A 21,405-nucleotide genomic window follows, 5' to 3' on the forward strand; every position below is an offset into this window, starting at 1 on the left:
AAACTGCTAACACAGGCCTGGTAGTCCCAGTAGGGTCTTCAGGTTTGCTCTGAGCGGACATGGGAGCAGATTTGGGGCAGAGAAGGAATATGATCCAGCTACGGGCTTTGTTTTTAACTTTTATTATTTATTCGAGAGACAAAGAGACAATATGTGGGGAGAGTAAGAGAGAGAGAGAAGAATGAGCTACCACCTGCTGGTTCGCTCCCCAAGTGCCCACAATGTCTGTGACCTAGACTAGGTTGGGCTTCTGAAGCTAGGAGCTGGGAACTAAATCCAGATCTAATCATTAGGCTGGAACCTAATTATGAGAGCAATCATCAATGCCTCCCCAAGGTTGCTTCCGCAGGAAGCTAGAGTCAGGAGCGGCAGCTGGGCCTCAAAGCCAGGCACTCCCACGGGGGGCGGTGGGTGGCTGAACCATCAGTGCCTGTGCCTAGCTAGGTTTTCAGAGAATCCCCAACCTGTATCCCAAAGTTTGCAGGTTCAGCAGCCCCCTCAAGGTGGCCCCTGAGCTGCAGAGTCTGGTTGTCCCCAGAGGCCTGAGGATGCAGGAACAGGTCTTGGTTGTGAAATCTCCTTTCCTTCAACAAAGAATTAAAAAAAAAAAAAAAAAAAAAGGCCCAGGCCTAGGAGTCTGAGCACAGCAGCCAGCCTGGACCTTTCTTTGAATTTCTTCTAAGAAACAAAACCCTTGCCAGCACCACTCAGTGGTTCCCCTTTAAGTTGCCCAGCACTGGGCACTGGCCTCCGGCAGAGGTGGGAGGGCGCTATTTGATCATTCACTTGTTTCTGCATCAATCCCCAGCCTGAGAAGGAAAGAAAGAAAAGAAAGCCTTCGAGAATGGCAGCTTCCCAGCCTCCAAAGGCTTTCTGGAACCCGGACAGGCAGAGCTCCCTAGGGGGGCCCATGACACAAAGGGGATCATTTGGGCCCCAAACCCATAAAAGGGCATTTGGACGAATAGGCACTCAACGGCACCTCTTCCAAACATCAGCCTGAAAATGGTGAGTAATGAAGGGATGGCCCATGCCCAACCCCAACCCCACCTGTCTCCACTGCACTGGTTTTCCTACCTGTCTAATGGAGGACATACAGACCAGCCCTGCTGATTGGCCAAGAAACCTGGCTGGGCTAAAAAGAAGGCAGTGTGCCAGGAGGGTGGGACCTGGTGCCAGGGTCCTTCCCAGACAGACTTGGAGCTGTTCAGGTTCCCAGGGACCTGTCAGTGACTCCCCACCCTGCTCTGTCTGGGAGACTGCCCACTGGAAAACGAGGTGAGAGTAGAGGCAGGTCTTTCCCTCTGCCTCTTCCCCAAGAGCCCACAACCCAAAACTATAGGGACGTGCTTTCCCAGCATCTCCTAGCTCCTGGCAGTTACAGCCCTGCAAAGCATAGTGCCCCAGACCTCACTCACTCTGCATGTTTAAGTGAGCGCACAGGTCCAGCCAGTGGCCGCCAGCCCCGTCTCTATGTTCCCACCTGTCAATTCCCCAGCCTCAATGAGGTAGTGTCACACATCCGGGGCCAAGCAGCTTGCAGGTGGCAAGGGCTGGGTGCGTTCTCAAGCCTTGTGACCCACTGCCACCTTCCAACCCTCTCAACCTCTCTGCTGGACCACGTGGCCCTCGACTCCCCCAGACTGCCAGACCTCTGTGTTAGCTGGTTGTGTGGCTCTGGACAAACGGCTAGCCCTCCCTGTGCCTTAGGGTTTGGTGTATTTGTTTTAATCAGTACTATGGATGTTAATAGCATTTATATCAGTGGACCTTAGGATTAAACTACTTCCTAAGGCACTGGGGTAAGGGGTGACTATGGTTAGAATTGCTGTTGCACCTGCTGGCATTATTTCTCAACTCACCAAAATTCTCTCCACCCCAGATATCCATCTGGGCATCATACTTTCCCAAGTGGTTAAACCAGGCCTTGTCAATGACGAAGATTCCTCCAGCTATGACAGGCGTCCTGGGAACAAGAAGGGGAGATTGGTGAGGGGGGAGTGACACGTGAGCTGGAAAAGCTGGGAGCCCTTCCTGAAACTCCAAGACCCAAGGTCACTGGTCCTCACACACCTGCTTGCAAAGTCACTAGGGCAGGACATGTGGCTAAGGACCCCTAAGCTCCTATACCTGTTCCCGCGGCCTCTGTCCTCTTTGCTCTTGCAGGCTGGGTCCGAAGGCCCCAAACCATCAGTACTTCAGTTGAACACCAACCCAGGGAAGAGGGGTCTCCCTAGAACCCACAGCAGGCTGACCTGATGGGCTTGGTCGGGTCTGTCCTGGTCATCTTCTGCTCCAGGGGGATCTGCTCCCATTTGAAATGCAGGCTCCAGTCAAATCCTAGGACCAGAGCAGAGTGAAGGCGTGGCTCAGGGCAGCCTCCCCCACTGGAGGAGGAGCCTGGGCTCTGCATGCATGGGTTTCTGAATGCAAGGCTCCACATTCAGAAGACGCCAGCCTCTGTCCTTATGGAGTCTACGCCCCACTGGGTGAGCCCGAGACCTTGGCTACAGAGACAGGTGGGTGGAGATGTTGTCTAGGGTAAAAGGAGGGGATCCCACATCAAGGCAGTGAAGGTGCATTTGAGGAAATACCTGCACTATAGCAGGGTCCCAGGCAGATATTCTAGGACAGCGAATTCCAGGCGGAGGCCACAGCAGATACACAAGGCCCCCAAGTTCCTAATATGGAAATGCCTGGCTAACCCCTCAACCCCAACAACTAACCAACGGCTGGGTCCATTAACTGGGAGCCCAGGCCTCAAATGGGAAATCCCTACAGCCAACTGGCTCCAACACCAGAGTCACAGGGGGCAGGAACTGTCTCATATGGAAATATTCTGCCTGCATTATACACTGTGGTAGCTACTAACCCCATGTAGCGCTTGAGCACTTGTAATGCTGCTAAGAACAACAAAAGGACTGAATTTCAAATTCGACTTCCCTTTAAGTCATTCAAATGGTCAAATGCGGCTATTGTTAACTGCATTCAACAGCACAGCTTTAGAACTGACACCAGAGTGGTCCAAAAGAAACACAATATAAGCCACAAATGGAATTTAAAAGGATCTCATCATCCTAGCCAAAGAATAAGAATATATGAGACTAATTTGAATAAAGAATTTTAATGAAATACCAGGGTACTTCAAAATGTTCATGAAAAATGGAATTCAGAGATAAGTTTATTTTGGTCCCTCCCAAAAAATCAAAATCCACACAGACAAGAAGTCTTTAAGACATTCATGAAATATGTATTATGAAAGAACTGGGCATGGATTTTGATTTTCTTTTTTGCATTGAAATTAGCTTTTAATCTGAATTTTCCACAAAGTTTTTGAAACACTCTTGCATATTCAAAATACTATCCTGTTAACATATAGTCAACATAAACATTTACTAAGGAGATAGTTTATATTCTTTCACACTAAGTCTTGGAAACCTGGTGTGTGTTTTTATGCCCACGGCATATCTCAATTCCAACGTTTTGACACTTATCTCAAGAGCCACCCTGGCTGAGAGCCACCATATTACGACACGGTGACACAACAGGTGTCTTGCCCATCTCTGGGATGTGACTGCTAAGGGCTCATGGCAGCTCAGGGCTCCCCCAGCCCCACTCTCAGGACGGCTGTCACATTATAACCTGTGTCCAGGACTGTGGCAAGATCCTCTTGGGACTGACAGCGTTACAGGGTGGGGAGGGGAGAAGGAAAGAGGAGGGGTCCATGTGGCTCTTGCAGTTGCCAGCCCTTTGCCCTCAACCCCAGGGCTCCAAACAATCCCTTTTTGACAACAAGGTGGGGGGATCATAGGACCCTGGCACCATGGGGAAGGGTACCTAACCTCACCTGCTGCTTTTCAAGCCTAGAACCAATGCCCTGGGAGCAGAACCCACCTCCACGAAGGTCAGCAGATGCTGCGAGGTAGGCAAAATTATCCAGGCTGATGACGTCAATGATGGGGCTCACCACGCGGGTGTGGTCCTAGGAGAGGAGATGCACAATGGCATAAGACTCCTTTGCAAACATAGGCCCAGATGCTGCTCTGGGGAAATGGGTCTGACAGGTCCCAGTGCCTCCTGCAGGATGGGCTCAGGGGTGTCCTGGAGTGATTTGTTCTACCACTGGCCCCTGGCTCCTGGAAGGTCACACCTGGGTCTCCTAAGCACACTCCTCTCCAGTCCTTGAGCCCCACTGGGATTCTGCCCCCCTCAGCAAAGCCTTTCCTGACGACTGGCAGGCTAACAGCCCACTTCCTCTTCTAAGCTGTGTTCATGATGATAGTCTAGACAATTCCTGCCCGAGGTGGCCGATTCAGCTGCTGGTTGGGGCTTCTTTGTTGTTCATTGTCATTCATCTCTGTAAATATTGGGGTTGAGTCTTTCCAGCTGGGCCACCAGCAGCTTGAGGGCACAGACCCTCTGGTCCCTATGGAAACCAGCCATAGCCGCTTCAAGATCAGACCCAACATTGCCTTCAGCACCCCCCATAACACAAGCCCACCCAGTGGGTGAGTCAAGTGGATTTCACTGAGTTCTTGGGGTGCTGGTGATGCATGATGTCATTCACCATGTTTAGCAATGTACACCAACCCAGGGAGGAGGGGTCTCCCCAGAGACCTGTCTTCTTGTTTCCTGTCTTCTTGCTTCCCTCATGGGGGAACCAGATGCTCAACTCTCTCTTCCTCTCTATTCTTTCACCTCAAGATCCTCTGGTCTGTTCTTGGAACCCCTTCTGTCCCTCCATTCATCTAGTCTCAGAATAACAGATGGAGAACATGTGAAGAGCAGTTCAGGGGTTCAGCGCCCCCTAGGGCGGGGGAAGGAACACACATCTTCTCTATAAACTTTTTTCATGCTGAGCTCCAATGCACCCACCACACAGTTCACCATTCCAAAAGGGAAGGGAGGCTTTCAGAAGTCCAGGGGGCTTTAGCACCTGCACAAGGTTGTAGCGGCCTTCCCACCATCAAGTGGCAAATGTTTTCATCACTTCAGTGAGCACCCTGACCGACCTCTGATTTCCAGACATGTTTATTTGAACATCTAATACATAATATGTGGCCTTTTGTGCCTGGACTTTATTTTGCACAAGGACTTCAAATTCATTCTCACTGCACCATCCTTCATGTGTTTCTATGGGTGGATAACACAGTTACGGACACCGTTTGGGTATCCTTCCTTCGGCTGCTAAGCAACGGAGTGGTTCCACCTTTTGGTTTTTCTGAATAGCGCTGCTCTGAACGTGGGTGGACGAGCTTTCGTACAGACACGGGTTTTTATTTTTCTCAATTATGTGAGGAGACTTCAAATGTTCATGGAAATGGCACATTTATTTTGGTGCAAAAAAATCTGAAACTCATGCATAGAAGATGTCTTCAAAAACTTCACTGAAAATGTGTATTATGAAAAAAAAAAACCTATGTGCGGATTTTGAAATGCTTGCACCAGAGTAACTTTATTTATTTTTTAAAAATTATTTTGAGAAGAAAAGTCATAGATGGAGACGGCAAGCTCCCACCTGCAGGCTCACTTGAAACACACCCTGAACAGCCAGGGGGACGAAGCCAGGAGCCAGAAACGGCTGGCAGGGATTCAGTTACTTGGGCCAGCAGCACTCCATCCTCAAGTGTGCACCTGCAGGGATCAGGAGCCAGCATCGGGGGCTGAACCCAGGTGTTTGTATGGAAGGCAGGTGTCCTGACAGCTTCATCTCTGTTCTAAAAGTCTGCCCCTCCCACCCATTTCTCTCTTTTTAGAGTTATTTATTTATTTGAAAGGCAGACTCACAGAAAGAGAGGGAGAGACAGACAGGAAAAAGAGATTTTTTTTCCATTTTCTGATTCACTCTCCAAATGGCCACAGCAGCAAGGACTGAGCCAGGTCTCCCACATGGGTGCAAGGGTCCAAGCTCTTGGACAGTCCTTTGCTTCTTTTTTTTGCTTTTTTTTGCAAGCTCTCAGATTTGTGCTCATCATTGATTCTCCCTTCGCCTGCTTCCCTCCACTCTCTATGGCCTCCAAGCTCAAGCAACCCTCCCTCCAACCCAGGGCACTGCCTCCTCCAGGAGATAAACAACTCCCATGTACAGACAGGGCCTCAGCACACACCCGGGTCTCCCTCGCTTCACCCCGTCTAGCTGTCCCAACCAGGCAAACATCACAATTATCCCCACTCTCGGATAGGAAAGCTCAGTGAGTGATGTCACTTGGGATGGCACGGTGGGGGGCGGGAAGCAGAGCATTCAGCCCAGCTTCCCAACGTGTTCCACCAGCCCACGTGACAAGCCCCTGTTCACAAATCCCCAGGGATGGGGACCGGCTCACCTCTTTCACCCGCTGCAGCATGGGCTGCAGCCACTCGATGTTCACTTCGCAGTGGCTGTCCAGAAAGGTGAGGATGGTAGCGCTGGCCACATCTGCCCCTCGGACTCGAGACCGAATCAGCCCTGCAATGGGAGGGGTCGGGGACTGGCTGCTGGCGGTGAACCAGACTGGCTTCTCAGCTATCGCCCCAGAGTCCCTCAGGAACTGGGATGATGCCTCAGATGCCTGTGAGTGCACCTTCCTGGTGGCTTCTGTTGGCTTCCTGCCTGCCTCACTGTGTCCCCCTCTTGCTCTCATGACCCCGGGGTCATGCCCTGAATGCCATCCATGTATCAGACCAACAATCAGTTCAGTGAGTGGAGAATGCAAGGGCAACTGGGCTACAATGCCTGTCCCTCACCTCCCAGGAGCCTCTAGGTGGTCCCCCCCTCCAGCCACATCACCATAAAAGCCTCCAGACTATGCTGTCTGCATGCCAGCCCCTGTGCTCGCCTAGAACATGGCACTTAGCCTCTTTGAACCTCAGGTTTCCTGTCTAGGAGATTCAGAAAGAAAATGCTCCCCGTCTATCAGGAGCAAACAGGACAACAAGGAGAGAGCCTGGTATCCCACACACCTTCCATGGGTTAGGTTCTGCTCTTTGTCTACCCACGCTACCCGATGAGCTCAATGACTGCTTTGGACAGCTCCTTGCGCCCAGCTGGTCACGCCCCTGCTAAGGCAGCTCCCTGTGCCTTGTGAGCTGTAGGGGGCTCTCCCTCTGAGAGCCTGGAATTTAAGCGGCTTCTGGAGGGGCTGTTAGCACTCTACCTGCCTGATGTCTGCTGGCAGCACCCCAGCCTAGCCTGCCCTCCCTGGCTCCCTTCACCTTTGTCCCCCTCTCTCAACTCCGCCACCAAGGCCCACTCCTTATTCTCGGCTCTCTCCAGCTCTCCGTGGGCTCCCTCTCTCTTGACAGTGATGCTATTTCCATATAACTATGTCCAGCCTGTTGCTGTGACAGATTTAAACCCCTTGGCCACAAGGACCAGCACCATGCTTTGTACTTCTCTGTCGTCCCTTAGAGTGCTGTGCTCAATGCCATGCTGTGGCTGGTGTTCCAGACCACAGCCTTTCCACACGGCCTATCTAGTTTAATGCTGACAATAACCTAGCTAGACAGACAGGCACTGTTCTCCCGCATCTCAGAAGAGACAACAAGGTCTACCAGAGCTAGATGGACAGTCATGCCAGGAGAGGGGCGGGCCTGGGAAGGAGGAATCTCTCCTGTAGACCCTGGCCCCAGCCATCAGGAGCACAGCAGGGCCTCGCTGGCCTGCTGTGAGAATGCTTCCCAAGGAATAGGGTCTAAGGACTCACCCTCCCGCCGGTCATTGCGCAGGCACTTGACCTTGGGAATCCTGGTCAGGAGCAGACAGTCTTCAGCTGAAGGTGGAGAGAAGGAAGGCAAGCTCACTCAGGCTTGGGTGCTGGACCACAATGGGTTTGGCTGCCATGGGCACCACCCAGAAGCTGTCCTCCCCGACCGGGTGTTGCAAGGGACTGGGGACGAGGTAGAGTGAAGGGCCTGGTCATTGCTACTGCCCAAAGGGCTGCTCTGCTTCCTACTCCCAGGCCAGACTGAGGGGTTGCCTGCACCCATGCATGACTGCACCTCCTCTCTGGGTGCTCCAAGGGCACCAACCCTGGCTACCAGCCCGGCTCTCAGAGCCCTGTGGAAGGAACATGCTCCTACATACAATAATTGGGATAATAAAACATGCTGTAGGTGTTGCTCCCCCTTTTAAAAGGCCATTTATTTAATGGGGTGGGAGAGGGAAAAGGAGATAGGGAGTGGAGAGAATGTTCTCATATGACGGTTGGCTGTCCAAATGTGCGCAAAGGCTGGGCTAGGCCATGGCCAAAGCTGGGAGCTGGGAACTCAATCCAAGTCTCCCTTATGTGTGGGTGGCCGCCCTCAGCAACCTGAGCAATCATGGCTGCCTCCCAGGCAGCTGGAGTCAGGAGCTACAATCAGGCACTGAATGCAGGCAATCCAAAATGGCATATGGGTATCTAAACTGCTAAGACAAATGCTCACTTCCCGCTCTTTTAAGGTCCTCTCATTGGGGTGCCAGCCAAAGCAACACCCCTTTTTTCCTTTGCTCTGGTACCAGCTAGGGAGGAGCCTAGAAAGCCCCACAGGGAGCCCCCTGAGATCAGAAAGGTCATCCGGTGTTAGCCAGGACTATGCCAGGCATGCCTGCCTCCTGCCTCTGGGGAGACAGAAGCAGGGGTGGCACAGGGTCAGGTGCAATACTCACGATCTGAACTGAAGTCATCCACTAAAATGATCTCCTGGATCAAGCTGGCAGGAGTTCGGTTGAGGACACTGCAGTAGCCGTGGGGACAGAGACAGAGCCGCAACTCAGCAACCACCTACCAGTCTGTGCCATGCAGCTCACCTGGCACTCAGCTGCCAGGTCAGCACACTGGCCGGGGGCATCTGCTCTTAGTCTTCCCTCATCAGAGGCTGGGAAGCATGCATGTCTTGGCTAAACCAGGGCTCACCCAAGGACATGGCTGTCCCTGTTGTCTGGATCATCAGGCCCTTGGGCCCACCCCCAGGTGGCAGGGCAGGCTGTTAAGAAGGCACGAACTGGGGCTGCTCTAATGCCCATGGCTTTGACCAACCTGCCCAGGGACAGGAGCATTAGCCAGCTCGCGTTGCTGGGTGGGGCTCCTGGGCAGGAAGCTATTCCCCAGGAGCCCTCTTCCCCTGTCCCTGGAACATCGCTGGGCACGCCTTCCCATTCTTATCTCAGTTCATGGAGGAAATGTGATAAAGGAGGGCTAAACTGCACCACGAGCGGAAAGGGTACTTCTCTGTGACCTCAGCTCGCCCCTCCCTGCCTTCCTCTGCCCTTGATCCCTGAATTTCTGTCCTGATTCTCAAGCCACCACCTTGCGTTTGATGGTTGTGGGCTCTTGGGGAATCTCCTTGACTCTAGGTCACCCATCTCAGTTTCTCAAGGTGGGGACCTCTCCTCCAGGGGCTACCTGGTGATGGCACCCCATCTTCATGAACTCCCCTTGCCAGAGGTGGGTGCTGCAGGTCATAGAAACTGTGAGGGGGGGCAGCACTGCTGCGATGAGGGTCCCCCCAGGCACCGGCTTACCTCTTGACCGTGCGCAGGAGGGTGGAGCGGGCCTCGTTGTGGAAGGTGATGATGACGCTGGTGGCCGGCAGGTCCAGAGAGTAGGACATGGATGGGCAACTGTGGAGGGAGCAGGGAGATCAGCAGTAGCCCCAGGGCCAGGCCTCTCCCACACATCACACTGCAGCCCACACTGGCCCAGCACGCAGGTGCCACACAGCCTGGGGTCTGAGGAGAAGAAGCAAGCAACAGGGGTCCTAAGAGATCAGGGCTTTTTCTTTTTTTTTTTTTTAAAGCTTTTTATTTAAAAAATATTTAAAATTCAGAATGACAGAAAGATAGAATCTTCCTTCTGCTGGTTCATTTCCCAAATGGCCACAATGGCCAGAGGTGGGCCAGCCTAAAGTCAGCAGCCAGGAACATCACCTGGGTCTTTGACATGGATACAAGGGTCGCAAACACTTGGACCATCCTCTGCTTCCTTCCCAGATGCATTAGGAGACAGCTGGCTTAGAAGCTGAGTAACAGGGACCTGAACCAGTGTTCATAGGGGATGCTAACGTCCCAGGCAGTGGCTTGGCGTGTTGTGCTACAACCTTGGCCCCTGACCCTCACCAGCAGCTCAGGGTTTCGTTAGCTCCAGACGCCATGTGGCCTTCTCCTCCTGCAGAAAGGGAATGAAGCCATCCATTGCCCTGGGCATCAGCCTGCCTGGTGGGCTATCACCGCACACTGGACTCCAGTTACCCCCACCCTGGGTGTTTATCCCACTGTCTGCTGTGCATGGCACAAGTTCCCAGGCCCCTTCCTGCCCTGCAACGCGGACCGTGTCACACAGGCACGAGTCCCACTAGCTTGGCACCCCCGTGGAAGAAATTCTGACACTTAATTCTTTTCCATGAGAGAGATGTGGAACTGGCGTGGAGGTGGGGCAGGAGCAGACTTGGCTGGCTGAGAAGGGGCTCTGTGCTTGTCCCCCATTCACCTGCTGCCCAGGAAGGAGGGACTCTGAGTAAGGGATGACAGGGGACAAACTACCCACACCCTATCTGGAGGGTGTACTTAACCTACCCCTCCCCCCCCACACACACTCCTCCCATGAGGATTTCTGAGGATTTCTGAGGGTTTGGCCCTCCCCCTCTTCTGGCCCTGGGCTGGTGGAGTCTTCTCTGTGCCTTGGACAGGGATCCCGGGATGGAGGGCTGGACCAGGAGCTTGGCAGACAGTCTGGAGTCCAGCACAAATGGCAGCCAGGAGAATCAAGGGGAAGGGCACGGCTCATACCAGCACACCCGGCTCCACCACAGGACACCCAGCATGTCCTTTGTTCTACCTACACACACATCACACAGCACACACATGCACACATACTCACACGCACACTCAATTCACCTTTGCCCCAGAGGGTGCTTGGCAGCAACTTGTAGCACCTTCCCACTTGCCATAGCCTAGCCCAGAGATGAGCTTTGTGGGTCATTCTGAGCTGCCAATGGACAGTGGGTGAGCTCTGGTAGTGCCCTCTGGTGGCTGAACATTTGTACAGAGCCCAGAGCAGGTGCCAAGACCCTGAGGCAAGTGTGGCAACAGGAGAGGGCATGGTGGTGTGGCAGATGGAGTGTTCAGACAGAGGAAAGAGTTTGAGAGGGAACAAGACAGGGAGGACAGAGGAGGATGGGGCTCAGCGGGCAGGGAGGAGGGAGGTAGAGGGAGGGAAAGGCCAGGTAGCAAGGAACGCTGTGTCCTTAGATCAGGGGCTCAGGACAAGGAGACTGCCAGTGGTGGTAAGACTCGAGGTTATGGACCCCGAGCTGAGTCAGAGCTGGGATCGGATGCTGGTACCCTTGATCCCGATCTAGGAGAACTAATGGCAGGACTGGGGTGCATTTCTGGGAGTGGCTGAAGAAGTGGGGACAGGAAAAAGAGATGTCAATGGAGGCTTGTCCCAGCATCCCACTGCTTGCACTGCGCAAGACTGGTGGCCCTTCTTCAACTTGGGCCTCACCAGCAAGGTAACGTGCCAACAGCACTGGGCCCATCCATGCCCCCTAGCCGCCTATGGTTCCCAGAAGGTTTCTTTTCTTGGAATGCCAGACCAAGGTGCCCAGGGGTCTGCCTGGCCCCATATGAGGGGCATCCTTGACCTAGCAACCTCTCAGGGGCCAGTGAAATAAAGAGAGGGCAGGCAAGTCCTGAAGACAATGGTCTGACAGGTTCACAGCCCCCTCAGTTCCTTTTCTCTACCTGTCTTTCTCCATCATGGCCGACAGAAGCCATACCTGTAATGGCGGGTGTCGCGAATGGGCCGGTCAGGGCTCAGCTTGTCGCTCTCCAGCTGGTTGAATGCATGCTGCCTGTAGGGGTCCTCTCCAGGCTTCAGCAGCTTGGCCGACAGGTAGGCCTTCTCGTCAAAGCCCTTGGAGGGTGTCCCTGTCACCTGAGACAAAGGTCCCCGTCAGCTGGAGTAGCCCACCATGCACACGGAAGGCGACAGCTGACGGCGCTGCGAGGAGAGCATTAGCTCCCCTAGGGGACAGATCAGGCCACTGAGGCACGAGAGGCTTAAAAAACAGTCCTCAAGGTCAGAGCTGGTAAGTCACAAGGTCTGGATTCCAACAGACCATTCTAGCTCCAACACCTGCTCTCTTTCTCTCTCCCTTAACTGTTTGTTTGTTTGTTTGTTTAGTTTGGGGCCAGTGCCATGCTATAACAGGCCAAGCCTCCACTTTTAATGCTAGCATTCCACTATGGGCGAGCATTCATGTCCCAGCTACTCCACTTCTGATCCAACTTCCTGCTTATGACCTGAGAGAGCAATACAAGATGACTCAAGCCCTGGAATCCCTGCTCCCATGTGGGAGACCGGGAGGAAGCTCCTGACTCTGGCTTCAGATAAGCTCAGCTTCTGGGAGCGAACCAGAAGATGGAAAATCTCTTTCTGTATCTCCTTTTCACTCTGCAAAATTTGCCTTTCTAATAATAAATCATTTTTTTAAAAGTGTGGAGCAGCTGGGACTTGAACTGACACCCATATGGCATATCAGTGTCACACTATTCCACTGTGCCCCAACACCCACACACTTAATCAATGTTCTTTGTCCTAAGGGGACTGCAAACTACAGCACAGTGCCTGCCACGTCCCCTATAGATTGGCATCTCCAAGGGAGGAGCCAGGCACGAGCCCCAGTCTGGGACGGACATTTGGCAGCGCTGCTGCAAAGACAAGTAAACCCCACAGATAAAAAGGTAGAGCCTGCAGGGTGCCAAGGCCCAGGTAGATGAGCCTTGTTGGGGACCACCCTTACTGCCGATATGCCCCAGGCACACATACCGGGTCCACAGTCCCAAGTGCTGGGAGAGATGGATGACAGGTGTCACGGACCAAACCTCCCCACTCGTTAGTCACGCCCCCTCCCCATGCTTCCCAGTCTCTAGTGAGCGTGTGCTATAACTCAGTCCCTTCCAGCTCCCAAGTTCCTCCTTTTGCATTTTACCCCATTCTTTTGCCATGAAATTTCTGTGTCTTTGTCCCATGAGAGCCTCAAATTCAGTCTCCCTAGATGAATTCAATTGTGTCCCCTCTTGCAGAGATGGGTACATCAGGCCACCCTCAATGTCTTTTCCCACACTCTGCAATCTGACTTTTGATCTGCCCTGGGCATCCAGTCATGGGGGTATCCTATTCCTGTGGATATGCTGCTAGTATCAACACACAATCATCCACTAAAAACTTGTATGCACACACATGGTCCAGAGGTTGGGAATATGCGACTAAACCAAAGAAGGTATGGTTCCAAGATGAGGAAGTTAGAAATGTGTCCCCTTTCCTGCCCAATTCCATGTTAGGCATGGCCACAGAAGATCATCAAGAGGAAATCCCAATGCAACCATGGTAATGGGTAACTCGAGAATGGGTCGCAAAGTCTCCCTCTACCCCCAGCCCAACTGAGACAATGCCCATCGACTGGGGACCACTGAACGTGGCTCTCCTTTACACTGGACACCTAGAAGGTACCCATCATGTGTTTGCTGAGGATGGATGGATGGATGGATGGATACTGAAATACTGTCCATACTCTCAAACCATTTGTAATCAATTGGGGACAGAGCAACATCAAACAGATGGGCTCCTCTGACACATCCTGTGGCCTCCAGTGACCTCTCCCACATAAAGCCTGGCACTCCCAGCAGCCCACCGGACCCCCTAGGAGCCATTTCCTAATGCCCTGCCTCCTGCAGCCTCTGCCGATGGCCTTGTTGCTTTGCTCCAGTCACACTGCCCTCTTGGCTATTCCTTAAGCCCATTAGGCACCTTTCCCTTGAACCCTTTTGTTCCTTCTGGAAGATTCTTCTTCCAGACACTGCAGGACTTCCTCTTTGGCCTCCTACAGGACTCTGCTCCAACCTTCCCTCCTCTGTGAGCCTTCCCCGACCACCCTGTGTAAAATTGTAACCCCAGCCCAGGCCATGCCCTGCTGTTATTGTTTTCCTTTTAGCTCTTAGCACCACATGAGACTCTGCATATACTTTGATTACTTGTATTACTGTGGGGCAGTTTTTCTTCACAGCAGTATAAATTTCACCAGGGTAAGGGTTGTCTGTTTGGGGAAAGGTTGGATCTCAAAGCCCAGAGCAGTGCCTAGGTGATGGTCAGCTCCCCAAAGCAACGACTGATGAATAAATGAGTAATGAGTGATCATGACCTCCAGATCTCTTCTCCTTTGCTCCCTCTTCCACACACACTAGGCACAACACCTCACTTGAAACTGAGCTGGACCAGGCAGGGAACAGGTAGTTTTTGCTTGTGTTGGGGATATGCTTCCCCATTCACCTACTGTTATTTGCCATCCTCCTGTCCCACCAACACCCCAGGAATGAGCACAGGGGTGGGGGGGGGTGAGCAAAAGAAGCACCAAGACCAATAGGAGTACTGCAGCCTTAGACATAGTGATTGGCTCAGGAAAGGTCATGTGAATCCAGCTAAGCCAATCAGAATCTTTCTATGAGACGTTGTTTGTTTACACACACACTTCAATGACAGAGAGGGGGAATACAACAGTACATTTGGCAAAGCACCATATCTGCTACGTCACTCCTCAAATGCCTTCAGAGGCAGAGTCTGGGCTGAGGATGAAGCCAGAAGCCAGCAATTCACTCTGGGTCTCCCATGAGGGTGGGAGGGATTCAGCCGCTTGAACCATCACTGGCTGCTTCCCAAAGGGGCGCATTAGACTGGGTCACTTGAGGCATTTCCCTGTTGCCTCCAGGGTGTGCACTGGCAAGACGCCAGAGTGGAGAGCAGAGCCCAGTCACCTGAAATGGGATCCAGGCATCCAGAGCAGCACCTCCAGCTCACCCCTCCCTGAGACCGTTCCATACAATGAGCTCTTTCTCCTCATTACTGGGAGGTTGGGAAATGAAGATCTTCTTGTCTATCATGTGGAGAAATCTTGTCTGAAGAACAGACCAAGAAGAAGCAACCAGAGCTGAGAGATGGAACGAAAGAGCTCCAACTGAATGGTGTGAGTCCCTGATCCAGTTTTTGGTGTCAGTCTTTGTCGTTGTTGCTGATTGGTTGGAGCCAAGTGTCTTTTTCCAATACTCCAAAGCTCATAGACATTACCAGTCATTCAGCCCTTTCGGAAAGTCATCCTCCAAGAATAAAAAAGCAGAATCCAAACCTAAGCCACAGATGGCCCCAACACAGTGGAAGTGGCAGCTGTGCCCTGCAAGAGAGCAGGTTACTCTCTGGCATCGGGCCCCGTGGCTTAAGTCCATGGCTGGGTGGGAACAGGGCTATGTTCGGGCTTTGAGGCAGGGAATCCATCTGGGCCACGACTTGGGAAGCCCTCGCGTTGCCATGGTGAGGAACAAAGGAGTGACGGCCTGAGGAGCCTCCCACAGTCTTCCAGCCTCTGTCTGGGTCCTTCTAGAGAGTGCCAAGGCTGGCACTTCTGCATCCAATAAGGTCAATCACATCTGTTTAAGCTGAAATAACAATTCAACTCCACAAAACGCAAGGACTAACTTCACATCTTGGAGAGCTTTATTCTCAGTCCATCACTTTGATTCAACTTTGAAATATGCCTGACTTGCTTCATTTTTTTTTTCTTCCAATACATTTGCTTATGGCTTCCTGGCCTGCTAAATTTAGTAAGCAAACAGCAAAGGGGGGAGGTTTAAAATAAGCATGAGAAACATTTTCTGTGTCATTTTAATCAGAAACAGCTCAACCCCAATCTTCCACCTTGTAAACTTTCTTTTAAGACATAAACCTACCCCTCAATTTTAGATTTAAACAACTCTAACTCCTTTTAAATAATTGCCGTCCAGTTCTTTTTACTGCCAGTTAAAACAGGTACCTGCTGGGTTTGCCTTTCACTGAATTTCAGTGAAAGTGCAAATAAAAAGGTCCTGGCCTTATTTTATGGATGCCTCCTGATTTAATTTTATTTTCTTGAGTCTTGGCTAAACTATAAACACCTGGTGAACAAAGTATGTATCCCGACACCACTGCCTCTTCACGCTTCCCCCCATCCCACTCCACCTGTCTCCTGGGAGCACGGTCTCATCGGATGCTCCGTCCCAAGTTGAAAGACTGCCATTCATTAGATGAGCCGGAAAGCCAAGTGCATGATTCACCAGCTCCGAGCCCAATAGCTTGGATCCCCACTGTTGCAGACAGAAAGGCAGACCTGCCTCGGGCAGCAGCAGCCCACTCGGATGCCAGACTCTCATCCAGCCAGACCAGACGGGGCGGGCAGCATAGGGTAGGAAGCTCAGCTATGTATGAGGGAACAGGGAGAAAGGTGCTAGGGGCTCGGGGGATCCCACCCTAGACATGCCCCCATCTTCCACTTCCCAGACAATAATTACAGTGATGACTAGTCAGGGTCCTGAGATCTGACCTGGGCCGGTGCTTAGGGTTCTCGGGGCTTTAGAAAGTCACTCTGTCAGAGCTTGCTTTTTTACTTGGGCAGATAGGATATGTAGTATGATTATGATTGTTATTGTTATTTTCTTGCCTGCCTTTTGTCTGGTTCTCTTTGGCCACACAATACAATCACGTGAAAAGATGTTTTATTGCAGCACTGTTCACAATTGTCAAGATACGGAATCAACCGAATAGTCCACCAGTGCATAAATGAAGAAATTGTGGTATTGTTTTTTAAAGATGTATTTATTTTTATTGGAAAGTCAGATATATTGAGAGGAGAAAAGACAGAGAGGAAGATTTTCTGTCTGATGATTCATTCCCCAAGTGACCGCAATGACCTGGGCTGTGCCGATCTGAGTCCTCCACTGCTTTCCCAGGCTGCAAGCAGGGAGCTGGATAGGAAGTGGAGCTGCCAGGATTAGAACCGGCACCCATATGGGATCCCTGGTGTGTTCAAGGTGAGGACTTTAGCTGCTAGGCCACTGTGCTGGGTCCTCTAACTGCCATTCTTAAGAAGCCTCACTGTGGGCCTGGTGTGCTGGTCTAGTTTCCACCCCCTGCCCAGCCCATAGGCCACTTGGGTTGCAAAGTTCTGAGGATGGTCCCCACCAGAGACAGATGGTGTGATAGCTCAGCTTGGGTCTGCAAAGGGTATCTGCACCCAGCCTGATTCGCATCACAGCTGCTGTGACTATAGGCTTGAGGGGGCAGTGTGAGGGTCTTGTAAGTGGTGAGCCCATGCTGAAGGCTCACTAAGGGCCTGCTATGCCCTGGTTGCTATGCCAGGTGCCTGTGGGCAGCTGCAAGCAGCAAACATAGGAGCTCACATTCACCTTATTTTTGCAGAGGTAGAAACCTGAGGTCCAGAGGGATGATGCCATGTTCAAGGTCCCAGGCAGCCAAGCAGCGAGGTGGGGCTGGAATCAGGGCTGTCTGCCTGTCAGGCCAAAGCACAAAGCCTTGTCTGTGTGCCTGCAGACAGCTCTTGCGCCTAGATGTGCCCAGCACTCTTGTGTCATTCTGAGTTCCTCAGCTCCACAACAAGCTGACCTCTGGTGCCCAGCCCACAACCAGGCCCTGACAAGTGCAAGCAGGAGGCTGCCTCCCTCCTTGGCTCAGGGATTAGAGGAGCATCAGCTCATGGCTCACATAGACTTGCCCAGTGCTGTCACCTCTTGGCTTGAACATGGACTTGGAAACACCTCTCTGCTGATGGCTCAAAAGAACATGGGAAAAAGAAAAAGAAAAATGACTGATGTTTGTGCTTCACAGAGAGAAACAGCACGTGGCCAGCTTTCTCCAGGTTAGCGTAGGTCCTGGTGGGACACCCCCAGGGTCCTGATGACCCTTAGCTGTACACAGATGTCAGGAAAGACAAGACCAAGTCTTACTCAGGGGCTTCTCTGCCCAGCAATTTCTGCTCTAAGGCCGAGGGAAAGAGGTGTGAAGAATTCTGAGTAAAGGTTCCCCCAGGACCCAACAAACTCCCTCCCAGCTGACATACAGTTCAGGTCAAAGCCTGTTATGCTGCAGTCACAGGTGTTAATTGTCAAGGTCCACGTGCAATTACTTCACAGCAGGTGCTTCGCAGTCAGAATCCTCTAAAGTGGGAAAACCACTTCACGACAGACACAGAACACACAGCGCAGCCACCGCAAAGGTAATGACAGCCTCCTGCACCCTCCCCACACCCCCAAACTGAGGCCAAGATCCCCTGGGCCAAGGTCAAGTTCAACCCATTAGAACTAAACCAGACTTGAAGCACCAGCCAGGCCTCTTAGTTTGTAACACTTTTCAGAAGAGAGTCAAATTAGGGTAGCAGCTGGTGGGGTATGTTATTGGCTTGGGGGTCAAATTTACCAGGACCTTACCTGTGGTTTAGGACTGGCATTGAAATAATTCAGTTATACCCAGGGGACAGAGCATGACAGAGCTGGGTTTATAAATCATGAAAGAAGAAAGTCTTTATGAAGTATAAATATGAACAGAGAGGGGAAGACGGGACTTGGGAAAGGGCAACCTGCTGTGTGTGAGTTTCAGGGGGAGTGTCCCAAAACTCAGTTTCCATTGTGGAGATATGGGCAGGTGACGCCTTGGGAGAGTGACTGAGATCCAAGCCCTGCTCCCACAACTGACTCCAAGCCCTTCACAGCAACTTCAGCAGGAAGTCTCCCTTTGGCTGCTTTGTCTTGTGCCAGGTGGAGAGACTGTGTTCCCCTGTGGGTCTCCAGGCAGCAGCTTGGAAGCAGAGAGAGCTGTTCTCGCCAGACACCACGCAGGCCAGGCCCTGACTCTCAGACTTCCTGGCCTTCACAAGGGAAACGTCTCTGTTGTTCCGAGCCAGCCAGTCTACAGCGTTCTGTTACGACAGCATACACACGCTACGTCAGGGATACCGCTGGGCCCCTTGCACTGGCAGCTACTCCTGCAGCCCAGACTCTTATCTAGGAGCAATCTACCAAGTGCCCACAAAATCTGAAAGTGGATAGTGCTGATCTGATTTAAACACTCATTTTGATTACTTTTGGGATGAGCTAAAGGCATAGTTTTGTTCACAGTGAAGTCAGAGACACAAATGTTTTGATCACAGCATGTCACAGGCCTGTGGAAAACGCAGCATTCGCTGCCATTTTGTACAGCACACTGAACCGTGCGTTGCCAACATGCAACCACATGGCCCCATCGTACGATGAAGTGATCTAAATAAACCACTGGCCCTGTGTGCTCGTCCAAGTTTGCCTTTATGGCCACCCACCCTGTAGTTAAGCAGACCTCACAGGGGAGACATAGCTTATCCTTGAGAAAGACTCGGTGATGGAGAAACGTAAACCTTCTCAGCTTCCTCTGTAGACTCAAGCAATCCCGATCAGATAACAATCCCGGGGAAGGAGGGGTGGGGGAGGCTCAGCTGGAAGCATTTAAACATGAGAGCATAATCAGGGGAAAGCTGAAAAAAAATTAAAAGATGGGGAAATAGCCTATTCAGGTATTCAGACACGTTGTCAGAGCACAGACTTCCTATAGCTGAATGCTATTGTTGGAAAGCCAAACAAATCAATCAGAGAGAACAGAGGGGGCAGAAGAAGCCCAAGGCACACAAAAGGTTGACGGAGAGATACAGTTGCACTTCAAGTGCTGGTGGGGAGCCAGTGACATGGTGTTTGGTGGATGATGCCAGGAAAATTGGCAATGAGGAGGGGAATAAAGCTGAGCACATTTCTTAAGCCAAAATAAACCCCAGGTGGCTTCAACATTTAAATCTGAAAAGCAAACTAAAAAGTATAGAGGAAAAACATGGATCCTGTTTTTTTTTTCTAATTTTTTTTTTCTAATCTTGGACATAAATCCCTGATGCAATAAAAGAAAACAGTATCTAAGGCTTAGTATGTTTTATAATTTCCTTGTTTATTGGAAAGTCAGAGCTGCAGATAGGGAGAGAGAGATTTCCATCTGCTGGTTCGCTCTTGGCTGCTCGTTTGGATGGGCTCAGTTCCGGCTATTGGGGCTACTCGGGGAATGAAGCAGCGGGTGAAAAATCTTTCTGTCTCTCCTCCTCTCTGTATATCTGACTTTCCAATAGAAAAAAAAAGCAATAGACTTTTTAAAAAGCTTTGTTTATATATTCAATTTATTTGTTTGGATGTCAGAGAGAGAATACCTTCCATTCGCTGATTTAGTCTCTAAATGCCCACAACAGCAGAGTCTAGACCAGGTCAAAGTCAGGAGCCTGGAACTCCACTTGGGCTTTCCACATAGGTGGCAAGGCTTCAAATATATATTTTAAATACATATATATAAGATTTATTTATTTTTATTGGAAATTCAGATACACAGAGAGAAGTAGAGACAAAAGGAAGATCTTCCATCCGATGATTAACTCCCCAAGTAACCATAATGGTTGGAGCTGAGCCGATTCGAAGCCAAAGGCTTATTCCGGGTATCCCACATGGCTGCAGGGTCCCAAGGCTTTGGGCTGTCCTCCACTGCTTTCCCAGGCCACAAGCAGGGAGCTGGATGGGAAGTGAGCTGCCAGGACACGAACCGGCGCCTATATGTGATCCTGATGCAGGCAAGGCAAAGACTTTAGCCACTAGTCTACCACGCCAGCCTTGGATCCAAATATCTTATCCATCCCCTTCTGCCTCCTGGAGTGTGCATTAGCAAGAAGTTGGATAGGAAGTAGCCTGGGGACATGAACCTAGGCACTTCAATATGAGGCAGGGCTGTTCCAAATGGCATCTCAATTGCCGTGCCAAAGCCAACCCTCATCCTAGAATTGTTATTTATTTGAAAGGCAGACAAAGAGAGAGAGAGAAGACAGAGAATGAGAGATCTCCTGCATGCCAGTTTCACTCCCTAAAGGTCCATAAGAACCAGAGCGGAGCCGAGCCAAACTCAGGAAGCAGCAGCCAAGTTTTCTCTCCAGGTCTCACACACAGAGGGCAGGGACCCAAGTGCTTGAGCTATATCACCTGCTGCCTCTCAGGGTGGGAGTTAGCTGCAAGTTGGAAGTAAGAGCACACCCAGGGCTTGGACCCAGGTACTCCAGTATGAGAGGCAGGCATTCCAAATGCCTATTTAACCACTGTGCCAAATACACGTCCTCTTATGTTAGAATTCTAAAACAAGTGTTGGAGGGAATAGCTTAGATATATACAGTGTGGTTCATCTTACATGAATAGCCCAGACAAATGCAAACACACAGCTATCTGGGAAAAATGCAGGACAAACCTTTGGCAAGTGGCCCTAGTGTAAGCTGGCAAACTGAAGAATTCCAGTTATATAAACCATACTTACAGACAAGCATTTGTTCTTTTGTAATGAAACTCTTCGGGGGGAGGGGAAAGATGGAATTGAATTCTTTTCTACTTAAAAGGTTGAGCTAATTATTGTCATCATCCGGCATCCTCACGTTCCGAGTGAAAGTCAGGGTTTAAGGAATGGATGAAATGTTAAGTCCCTGTTCAGCGGTGACACTGGGGGGCAGAAGTGGGGGTCCACAGTGGCTCAC

At 51.2% G+C, this 21,405-nt stretch overlaps 1 protein-coding gene across 3 annotated transcripts in view; it reads right to left on the reverse strand.

Annotated features, from left to right (window-relative positions):
* The window catches only part of GALNT16 (polypeptide N-acetylgalactosaminyltransferase 16), a 71,131-nt gene that overhangs the window by 16,585 nt on the left and 33,141 nt on the right, over positions 1–21,405 (reverse strand). For all 3 annotated transcript variants that reach the window (XM_040975625.1, XM_040975628.1, XM_040975627.1), the window contains 8 exons: positions 11,737–11,894; positions 9,482–9,580; positions 8,627–8,694; positions 7,683–7,748; positions 6,324–6,445; positions 3,895–3,982; positions 2,256–2,340; positions 1,863–1,966 (listed from right to left, as the gene is read on the reverse strand). In XM_040975625.1, coding sequence (XP_040831559.1) covers positions 1,863–1,966; positions 2,256–2,340; positions 3,895–3,982; positions 6,324–6,445; positions 7,683–7,748; positions 8,627–8,694; positions 9,482–9,580; positions 11,737–11,894 — 790 coding nt within the window. The remainder of the gene's footprint in view (positions 1–1,862; positions 1,967–2,255; positions 2,341–3,894; positions 3,983–6,323; positions 6,446–7,682; positions 7,749–8,626; positions 8,695–9,481; positions 9,581–11,736; positions 11,895–21,405) is intronic.

Source organism: Ochotona curzoniae, unplaced genomic scaffold, assembly GCF_017591425.1.
Source record: "Ochotona curzoniae isolate NIBS_2020 unplaced genomic scaffold, NIBS_Ocur_1.0 contig_2688, whole genome shotgun sequence".
Taxonomy (NCBI): Eukaryota; Metazoa; Chordata; class Mammalia; order Lagomorpha; family Ochotonidae; genus Ochotona; species Ochotona curzoniae.